The sequence below is a fragment of the Crocuta crocuta genome, unplaced genomic scaffold (genome assembly GCF_008692635.1).
Source record: "Crocuta crocuta isolate KB4526 unplaced genomic scaffold, BGI_CrCroc_1.0 scaffold50, whole genome shotgun sequence".
Lineage (NCBI taxonomy): Eukaryota > Metazoa > Chordata > Mammalia > Carnivora > Hyaenidae > Crocuta > Crocuta crocuta.
The window spans coordinates 7,395,538-7,405,814 of NW_027527428.1; the positions used below are offsets into that span (position 1 = coordinate 7,395,538).

General features: G+C 61.9%; 1 protein-coding gene across 1 annotated transcript in view; it reads right to left on the reverse strand.

Moving 5' to 3' along the window:
• Window positions 1-1,178: 1,178 nt before the first annotated feature.
• The window catches only part of P4HB (prolyl 4-hydroxylase subunit beta), a 9,899-nt gene continuing 800 nt past the window's right edge, over window positions 1,179-10,277 (reverse strand). The window contains exons 2-11 of the mRNA XM_077756504.1: window positions 9,268-9,697; window positions 7,732-7,865; window positions 7,475-7,612; window positions 4,388-4,492; window positions 4,082-4,207; window positions 3,596-3,796; window positions 3,188-3,308; window positions 2,846-3,027; window positions 2,680-2,766; window positions 1,179-2,056 (exon numbers count right to left, since the gene is read on the reverse strand). Coding sequence (XP_077612630.1) covers window positions 1,976-2,056; window positions 2,680-2,766; window positions 2,846-3,027; window positions 3,188-3,308; window positions 3,596-3,796; window positions 4,082-4,207; window positions 4,388-4,492; window positions 7,475-7,612; window positions 7,732-7,865; window positions 9,268-9,697 — 1,605 coding nt within the window. The 3' untranslated portion in view covers window positions 1,179-1,975. The remainder of the gene's footprint in view (window positions 2,057-2,679; window positions 2,767-2,845; window positions 3,028-3,187; window positions 3,309-3,595; window positions 3,797-4,081; window positions 4,208-4,387; window positions 4,493-7,474; window positions 7,613-7,731; window positions 7,866-9,267; window positions 9,698-10,277) is intronic.

Genomic DNA, 10,277 nt, shown 5'->3' on the forward strand with positions numbered 1-10,277 from the left:
GCCCCCGGGACACCGTCAGGTGGCTCTCCGGCCAGGCAGTGCTGTCCTCCGGGCACACACCAAGCCCTGCCAGCCCCTACGTGGAGCTCCTCTCCTCTCATGAGGGACCCACGGGTGCGGCCAAATGCCCCAGGGCCCTGCGGGGTCACCAGGCCAGGCTCAGAAGTGCCGTCTGCCCCTGGGGCGCCTGGGTGGCTTAGTCGGTTAAGCGTCCGACTTTCGCTTAGGTCATGATCTCACGGTTCGTGGGTTTGAGCCCCGCGTCGGGTTCTGTGCTGACTGCCAGCTCAGACCTTGGAGCCTGTTTCAGTCTGTGACTCCCTCTCTCTCTGACTCTCCCCTGCTCAAGCTGTCTCTCTCTCTCTCTCCTAGAAAAAAAAAAAAAAAGAAGTGCCGTCTGCCCAGCACTGCACGCAGCTAGGCGGGTGCCTTCCAGTCTGCAGATAAACCAATTCTCAGTGTGAACTGCAAGCAAGCTGAGGTTCTAGAAGTCAAATTACATTTCAGGGGCTCCTGCGGGGCTCAGTCAGTTAAGCGTCCAACTCTTGATTTCGGCTTAGGCCATCCACATCACAGTTTGTGAGTTCAAGCCCCGCGTCGGGCTCAGGCTCTGGGCTGACAGCAAGGAGCCTGTTTGGGATTCTCTCTGCCCCTCCCTCACCCCACCCCCTCTGTTTCTCAAAATAAACATTAAAAAAACACACAAACAAGAAACCAGGTGAATTGCTATTTTAATACCAGACCCTAGTTTGTGAAGGCTCGGTGAGAAGCACAGCGACAGTTCCTCAACCACCCCTGCACACGTGCCCTCAGTCTGTGGGACCCTTTGGGGCAGGGAGACAGCTCTGACACAACAGATCCAGCCACTTCTGCCAGGGCAGCCCCTCCCGTGGGCTCCCTGCATCCCGAAGAAGCTGCTGCTGCGTGTGCAGGATCCCCGCTGCGTGGCCGTGGCCGGATGCCTGAGGAGGGCGCCCGCACGGCCCCACCTCCACCGGTCACCCGCAGGCACTCACCACCTCGGGCCGTGCGCACTTGGGTGACGACCCAGCGAACTCCCCACAAGACTCCCGTGGCTCCCGCGTCGGCGCCATGTGCCAGGAAAGGTACCCTGGCGAGAAGCCAACCCAAGCCCAGTCCCCGCAGCCCAGAAAGACTGTAGAGCAGAGACAACGAGAGGTAGTAAAATTTCCATTTTATTTGGCCAATGTGTTCAATTCCAATATTGTGGTAGAAATGCCTGAAAACTGTCAACATTGGGTTCGGCTCAAGCACTCTTGACCGTTTCCCAGCCTGGAAATGGAGGGTTCTGGCTCTGCCCAGTGCAGGCCTCAGGCTACCCCGGAAGTCACACAACGGGAAGCCTGGCTCGGAAAGGCGGGGGCTGCCTGGGGCTCGGCTGGCACCCCCTCCCCTCCAGGCACAGAAGGCCCCCCCACCTCTCGACCAACGACGTGAGAACCACGCGCAGCCGCGGCAACACCGGCGTGAGAGCGGCTGTCCAGCCTGGCCGGGCCCCTCCCCGCGCAGGGGACAGGAGCCTCCGGGGAGCCACGGCCAGAGTGGAACGGACACCCTGACGTCCAAAAATGTCTAAAAATCCCACCAATGGCATGTCTAACAGTGACAGGATAAACCTAAGAGGAAGGAGACTTCACCTGTCTGAGATTCTAAGACATTTTAACGAGCACTTTGGACAAAACCATGTACGAAAAGGTACATCACAATTTAAAAAACAAACGGCCCACGAAGATGGGCTGGCCTGGAGATAAATCCCTTTCCAAAAATCGAAAAGCAAAAGGTGATGGGTTTAAATTTACACGGGTGTTAGAATGAAGTGTTGCTTCAGAAAAGTTCCCTGCATTTCCGACGGACGCTCCCTCCTTCCGGGGAGGGGCCGCGGCTTCCGGAGGCTGCGCCGCTGGGTGCGCGGCCGGGAGGTGCCGTGTCTGGGCGCCAGGGTCTGGCCTCCGCGTCACAGTTCGTCCTTCACAGCTTTCTGACCGTCATCTTCCTCCAGGTCAGGCTCGTCCGCCTCTTCCAGATCTTCCAGGTCCTGGGGCGCGGGAGGAAGAGGGCAGGGGTGAGGGCCAAGCGCAGGAAGGGCGGGGCGGGGCCTCAGCCGGCTCTCGGCTCTCAGAGCTTCTGCTCACGAGACAGGGCGCAAGGGGGGCCAGGGGCCCCAGGCTCCGGGGTTGGTGGGACCAGCGACAGCCCACCGGCCACACCGCCAGCGCCGTGGCAGGCTCCCCCGCCAGACCTGCGGCCACCTCTGGGCAGGCGGGGCCAGTCCGAGCAGACCGCCGCCCTGGCTCCGGCCTCACCCGGCCCCCACCGCCACCCTGCCCCCCGGCCTGTGCACACACTCCGCTCTCCCCAGCCGCCCACGGCTGACACACACGGGCGCAAGCTGGTGTCCAGCGGAACGCCTCAGCCAGCGGCTGGCCAGGAGCATCCGGGCCCAGGTCGGCAGGGAGCCTCGTGGGACGGGTCGAAGTCTCATAAGCAGATGTCAGCATTTAAAGACCCCTCCTGAGCGCTCTGTACAGCGTGTTCATCAGGGAGAATGGCTTCGCAGGGCATGGGGAGGGCTTCCCGGCAGACCCCCCAGCCCGGCCCTCGGACCGCACGGCGTGGCCCAGAGGCTGGTCGGGCTGTGACCGCCGACACTGCACTTACGTCATCGTCTCCGGCCCCGTCCTGCCCACCGCTCTCCAAGAACTTCTTAAAACCATCTAGTGTCCGCTCCCCGTTGTAATCGATGACCTGACGCGGAGAGAGAGAATGAATTGAGGAGCCGGCGTGCCCCGTCCCCGCCCGGCCCCCGCCCCAGTCAGAGGCACACCGTTCTGTCGGCGCTGGCGGGGAAGAACTTCAGCGTGGGGAAGCTGTGCACTTTCACGGCCTCCACCTCATTAGCTGTCGAATCCATCTTGGCGATGACAACGTTTTCGTGGTCCTTATACGTCTCTCCCAGCTTCTCCCAAATGGGAGCTAACTGTTTGCAGTGCCCACACCATGGGGCATCTGAAAGAGCAGCAGCTGAGTCACCCACCACCCCCCCCCCCCCCCCCCCCCCGGGCCCCCCCATTTTNCCCGCCCCTGCCCCAGGAGCTGCTGTCCACCCGCCCCCAGCCTGCGGGCCTTCGTGGGGAAGACACGCGCAGGCGGAAGAGACTTCACTTACAGAATTCCACAAACACGTTCTTTTTCTCGTCAAAAGCAACTTCTTCAAAGTTTTTCCCGACCAGCACTTTGACAGGCTGCTTGTCCCAGTCTTCAGGCAGCTCCTGGCTCATCAGGTGGGGCTGGGGGGCAGGCAGAGCAGGGTCAAGGATGCCCATGGTCCCACTGGCCCCCAGAACTCCCACCCCAGCCTTAGGCACACAGTGACCAGAGCTGCTCACGGAGCCTCGGGAGAGGGCCAAGCTCTGTGCGCCCCAAGCCTCTTCACACCACCTGGGGCCCCGTGCACGGGAGTCCACACTCAGCTTGGACATCTTCCAGATACGGCCACGGGGAGCCTGGGACCCTGAGCCCTGAGGGCCAAGAGGCTGGCGTAGGCTAGCTCCACGCCGGGATGTGGCTCCCCCACCTTGATCTTGCCCTCCAGGAAGCGATGGCAGAACTCTTCAATCTTCTCTGCCGTCAGCTCGTCTGACTCCGGCTTGTACTTGGTCATCTCCTCCTCCAGGGTGATGAGGCGCACGGCGGGGCACTCCTCCTTCTTGAGGCCGAAGAACTCCAGAATCCGCTGGTTGTCGGTGTGGTCGCTGTCGATGAAGATGAACAGGATCTAGGGGAGAAAAGGTAGGTGAGGTGGGGGCCGGAGGCCGCTTCTGCTCCCCTGCCCAGCTGCTGTCCTGTGCACATGGTGCAGACGCGTGCAGATGCACGCCGCCGCCGCCTGGCCCCGCGGAGGGTCCCGGGGGCCGCCCTGCAGCCTGAGACACCACGCAGCTGCTCGGCTCACCTTCCCATCTTTTTTTTTTTTAAGACTTTTTTTTTTTTTTTTTTTTTTTTTTTTTTTTTTTTTTTNGACGCTTAACCAACTAAGCCACCCAGGCGCCCCTTGGCTCACCTTCCCCTTGAAGCGCTCGGCGGCTGCCTTGAAATTGCCCAGTTTGCTCTCGTAGTCAGACACGCTCTTGGGCAGGAAGAGCAGGATGTGCGTCTTGATTTCACCTCCAAAAATCTTCGGGGCTGTCTGTGTTATAAGCATAGGTTACTGGGTCTGAACTACGAACTAAGCCATTTACGCAGAGCGTTCTCTCAACAGCTGCAATGCCACAGACGCAATCTGTGCATGGGGGTCCCCAGGGCCGGGACCCCAGGATCCTCCCACACAACCCCCGCTCTCAGGCACAGGACCCGCAGGAGTCCGCACCTGCTCGGTGAACTCGATGACCAGTGGTAGCTGGTTGTGCTTGATGAAGTCCAGCAGCTTCTCTTTGGTGACGTCCCCCTCAAAGTTGTTCCGGCCTTCGTCAAACTGTGCACGCAGAGAGGACCATGAGCGCCTCGGTGCTCCCAAAGCCTCCCGTGGGCCCCCCGCCCCCAGAGCCCAGGTGTGGCCCGGCGTGGCAGCCTGCAGTTCTGAGAGCAGCAGCCACTCGCCTGTGTCCGCTGACCAGAGCCAGATGAGGGCTGCAGAGAGCAGCGTCCCCCCGCCCCGGGCAACAGCGACACCAAGGGGAGAGCGAGGGGCCCTTCCAGAGCGGCTGCAATTTCACGCTCTCGCTCAGAACACACCCTCTCCCGAGCGTGCTATGCCCTCGGACAGGAGCAGAGTGACAGGGGACATCCTGACATCAACCAGGCCTGCCCTCCACAAGGTGGAGGCCAGAGACCTGCGGCGCCCGGACGCTCTCACCACTCACACGTGGCGGTCTGGGAAGAACTAACTTTCACGAGACCTGATTGCATGTAACTTTTAGACAAACGAACTTTGATTTAAATAAGCTCCATGCGCAACGTGGGGCTTGAAGTCACAACCCTGAGATCAAGAGTCCCTCGCTCTACTGACAGAGCCAGCCAGGCACCCTTAGACGAATACGGTTTTAGACACATTCCTGGGTTCTACTTCTTGACCCAGTGAAAACCAGTAGGTATAATCCACAACAACACAACCCCTTTGGGATCCCCGGTAACACATAAGAGTCTCGGAAGTCCTGGGGCTCTGACGCTGGAAGCTCCCTGGTAGACCAGAGAGGCCCGTGGGCGGCTGGGGGCCGAGCTGCAGCCTCGCCTCAGGGCAGGTGCAGAGACTGCTCCCAGTGCAAAACTGATGCTACATCTACACCCATTCAGGTGACGTGCACGGGAGCCTCCCATCCTTCCCTCAACTCGCAATGAATCCCAGAGAGAAACTACTCCCCTTTCCTTGCCGGTCATTTCCATTTACGCTTCCCCAAACGAACCTCCAGAAAAGCGGGCGCTGACTCCCTGCTCCTGCCAACGTTAACGTTATCAACTGACCTTCATTCAGCAGGAGCACACCACCAGCTGTTCAAGTCACACCAGATCAAGGGCCAGGCGCTGGGAGCCACGGGCACCGCACCCCAGGAAAAGCTGAAGCCTGCTCTCTGCTCCCCGAACCCATGAAGGGGAAGAGGGGTTTGGGGAGGAAAAGCACCAGCCAGGAGGCCCGGCTCCATCAGGCGGGCCGCTAGGCCCCTCCCAGGGGGCACACGGGTCCACACTGCTCCAGAACCCCCAGCCAGTGGGCAGCGAGCAGCCTGCCCGATTTCACGCGCACAGACCCAAGGAGCAGAGCTGCTGTAGACACCTGTCCTAACGCACGGTCTCTTTAGCAACAGTGCCGCGTCACACTACAGGCACCGTCTGCTTTGGTAAAAGGCAGACACCCAGCTCTCACCCAGCCAGGGACAGCAGCGGGGCGGTCAGGTCACGATGAGCCCACACCTGCTCCTAACCCCCACCTTCAGAAAAGAAAAACCAAGTAAACACCAAGACAAATACAGACACAGATAATAGCTCTTAAACCAAAAGTCCAACCGCCAGGGACCCACGGCCCAAGCCCCCGCCCTTCCCAGCAAGCAGCCTGCCCTGTCCCCCTGGGGAGGTGCCTGTCTCAGGGAGGCTGCCCGCAGCGGCCCTGGGTGCACCCAGCGCACTTCAAGGAACTGGACGGATCAGCCTGGAGGACGGGAAACAAAAAAGGCCGAGAAAGGAGGCCGATGCTGGAGGCACGGGCGCTGGCCCGGCAGGCCGGCGAGGGGCCGGACCTGAGCCTCCTCGCTCTCGTCCGTGGGGCGGTCTGTGTGACTGCAGCTGGGACCGGAACAGACCCAGCGGCGCCAAGTCCCCGGGGCCCTGCCAGGCCTCTGCTCAAGGCTGCCCCCCGCCTGGCGCCAGACCCAAGGGTGTGGGCCGCGCCCAGGGCCCGCGGACAAGAGGGAGCCGAGGCCGAAGGGCGCACGCGCTGCCAGCCGAGCTCCCGCACACGGAGCCTGCGCAGACCTTCGCGGACCTGTGAGCGCCGCCGCCGCCCCACGTCTCCAGGAGGGAGAGCGCGGTGCGGACGCAGGACGGCTCACGGCCGCAGAGACGCTCTCCCTCTCCGTCAGCCTCAACCTCGGGACCCAGGACCCCAGCCACCCCGGGCGCCCATCCCCCTCAGGGCCCCGTGGGGGCCTCACAGCCCCTCCGTCCCCTCTGGGGGGCGCTACAAGGATCTGGAATTGTTCCAAGGAAGGCAGGATTAGAAAACCGGTGGCGTGACAAGGACGCCGGAACGAAGATGCAGGGAGCCACCCTCGCGCCTCCCCGGCAAGGAGCCCGACGCGGCAGTTTCTACGCAGTGACTCGTCTTCGGTCACTCGGCCCCGCGGACCTACGCGTGGGCCGCGCGCACACACACACACAGTGGCCCTGGGCCAGAGGCCAGCGCCCTGTCTGACCACAGGGTCTCCTGCTTTGCGGGAGTTCCAAACCTGCCCTCCTCCCACCCGGACCCAAGGGAGAGGCCCGCTCTCCATCCCCGAAGACACGCCCCCTGCCCCCACCCCCTCTCCTCTGCCTGCGCCCCGACTGGCCTCGGTTTCCAGGGATCAAAAGCGGAGCACACAGAGCAGCGGCCGCACAGCACCATCAACGGAACTGATGTCGTGCGTGGAGAATCACGTGCTTAGGAAACGTAAGGATGGCAAACTCTCCTGTGTGTTTTGCTATTCTTTTCCAGAAGCACTACACACTCCGGAACAGCTCTGCTTTCATTAAACACGGCCCTGGAGCTGCCCCTGGAGCTGGAACAAAGGGCCCACAGCGCAAAGTCTGAAGGCCGCGACGCGAGCGGCTCCTGCAGTCTGATGTTGCAAAACGGGCCCCGATAAGTGCAGCCGGCGGCCCAGCGCCACCCGGGCAAGGTTCTCAGGCGCTGGGAGCGATAAGGCGGGCAGCCCGCACCTCGGGATCTCCGTGCCCCGGGCGGGGCCGCTGGACGGCCACTCACCTTCTTGAAGAGCACAACCCCGTCCTTGTCCAGCTGGTATTTGGAGAACACGTCGCTGTTGGACGTGATCCCAAAAGGTATGTCATCGATGGCCTCCGCTGCCAGCAGGAACTGCTTGGCAAAGTCCGACTCCACGTCCTACAGGGAGAAGCAGAGGTGGCCGCTCACCCGCGTGCCGAGGGTCCCCCGCCTGGGTCGGCAGGACAGGCCGCGCCCAGCCTCTCCCCAGCCATGGGACGGAGTGCCGACGCCTCTACCTTGAAGAAGCCGATGACTGTCACCTCACTGGACTCCAGCAAGGCCTCAGCGGTGGCCACGTCAGACAACGTGCTGGCGGCAGGGCCGGTGCGTTTCTTCAGCCAGTTCACGATGTCCTCGGCTTCTCTGCCAGCTGCGCCCAAAGACACGCGGTGCCACTGTGAGCCAGGCCCCTCCCTGCCCGCTCTCAGTGCTCTGCCGAGCCCGGGGCTCCCTGCTCTCCTCCCAGATGGAGCACCTCGTCTACATGCCTGTGCAAATCCTGGGACTAAACAACCTCTCCTGTGCCTTGAGAAAGTGGGACTGAGAGTGAAGCAGGGAGACGCGGGGGCTGCCCCCACAATCAGGCCGCCACCCCCTCCTCTAACCCCTCTGCGCTTTCTAAATTTCCTGGACGTTCATTAACCACACACACTTTTGCCCAGTGGCCTCACGCTAGGCTCTGTCATAATTAAACATGTGATAAAATTAGAAAAGAAAAAAAAGCTGGTTAGTAAACCAGCTCGACGACCGCTTTCCCTGAGCTCAAGCTGGCCTGGGGCGTCGGGGCCACTTGGGTGGCCCTGTCCGTGGCCTGGCCTTCCCTACGTGCCTCCCAGATGAGCCAAATGAGACAGATCTGGCTCCTGCAGGCCACCCAGGGCCGACAGAAAGAAAAGGTAGAAGCTCGCTCCTCCTGGGAGGGAAGCCAGAACCTTCCTCCCCTCAGGAGTCTGGCCATGGCCCGCCAGGGAGAAGGGTGCCGAAGAGTGCCGAAGTGCACGCCTGGAAGAACTCTCCGAATTGGCAGCAAGATGCCGACTCATTAGTTACAGGCGGAGTTAGGAGCAGGTGCCTCATTCACCAAACCTAAGCGTGAGCCACGGGACCGTGGAAACCCTGTGCTTCCGGGCCCGAGGGCTGGCACAGGTGAATGACACCACAGCAGCCTCGTATGAACACCGCAGCTGCTGACGCCAGAATTAACGAGGCTGCTCGAGAGCACTGCCAGAAGAGCCACAGAGCCGGTTCTGTGGACAAAAGTCTCTCTTCTTGTCACCGGTACCTACCAGGCCACAGAGGGGCCCAGCTCCCAGGAGGCACCCCCAGAAGCAGCCAAGAGGGCGTGCGCCGCCCGCGGGGCCGGGCTTGCATCTGAGCTCTGCCAGGACAGGGGAGTGGCGCCAGCCTGTCACCCAGTGGCTCTCGGCCTCAGCCCTTGCCCCGTGGAAGGCCCTGGGCACTTGGCTTCGTGGCCGGCAGTCCGAAGTCGCTACACCTGTTGCTCCAAGTGGTCCCGAGGGCCCCGGCCTTCCTCGCCTCACTGCTCAACCTCAGGACAGGCCGCGGCTTGCCACGCGCCCGCGAAGAACGTCCCTGTCCCATCTTCAGGGATGGGAGAACTTTCCCCACCAGAGCGTCCGAGGCTGAACTAGACGGAAAATGCAGCCGGACACCAGGGTCCCCGCCATGCTTCCCTGCCCTTCCAGTCTCTTCCAAAGCCTGTGGGCACACCCCTCCCTGCGGGGACGAAGGGGGCAGGGCGGCGCTCCCACCTGTGTACTCTCGGGGGGCAGCGGTGTCTCCGTTCTTGAAGAACTTGATTGTAGGGTAGCCACGCACTCCGTACTGCTGGGCCAGGTCGGACTCCTCAGTGGCATCTACTTTTGCCAGTCTGATCTCGGAGCCTTCCGCCTTTAGTTTCCCAGCCGCTTTGGCATACTCGGGGGCCAGAGCCTTGCAGTGGCCACACCACGGGGCGTCTGGAAAAGAAAAGAGGGCGGTGGAAAAGCAGCGCTGACCAGGTTCCGCCGCGTCCCTCGCCGTCCCCTGGTACTTCCTCTCTGGTACTTCTCTACTCACCAAGATGACCCCCTGAACCCACAGGGCTGAGCTGATAGCTCGACGCTCTTGGGCAATATTGGTCCAGAGGCCACGAACGACAAACCGACACCAGACCCCAAGTTGCTTGGCACAGGACAAACTCTAACGATGGGTAACTTCCTATCATCTGCAGGCAGTGAGGGCAGTGCTGTCCCTGCGGTTTCCCAGAAAAGCCAAGAAGCTACCGCCGTAGCACCTGCACGCTCCGCAAGACCTGGTCGTAAACGTGCAATGCACACCTGTGCACACCTGCCTGGAGACACCCTTAAAATTTAAAAGTGACTCTTCGCGCTTTGGGAACACAACTGTCCGTGCGCGCAAGTTAGGGCGCTGTTGGGCTTGAGACGTCCACCCTAGCTAGGGCTTACCCACTTCTACACACAGACGAGGGCTCTGGAGTCCGGGTGACAGCGCTGAAGCCAGCTGTCTGGGGCTGAAGGTGGGGCGCTCTGGGGATCAGGGACCTGGACCCCGCGTGCGCCCCTGTATCGGCGGCAGCTCACACAAGGCTGCCGGAGGGCCCCTGCCATGTAGACATAAGGCACAAAACACGTCCTGGCTGTCGGCCTGCGGCCAGCCCTAGGACGCGGCTCGGGCAGAAGGGATGCCCCCAGGACGTGGGCAGCGCGGGGACGCCGACAGCGGCTCTGGGCGCCGCACCGGCCGGGGACTGCGCCTCCCG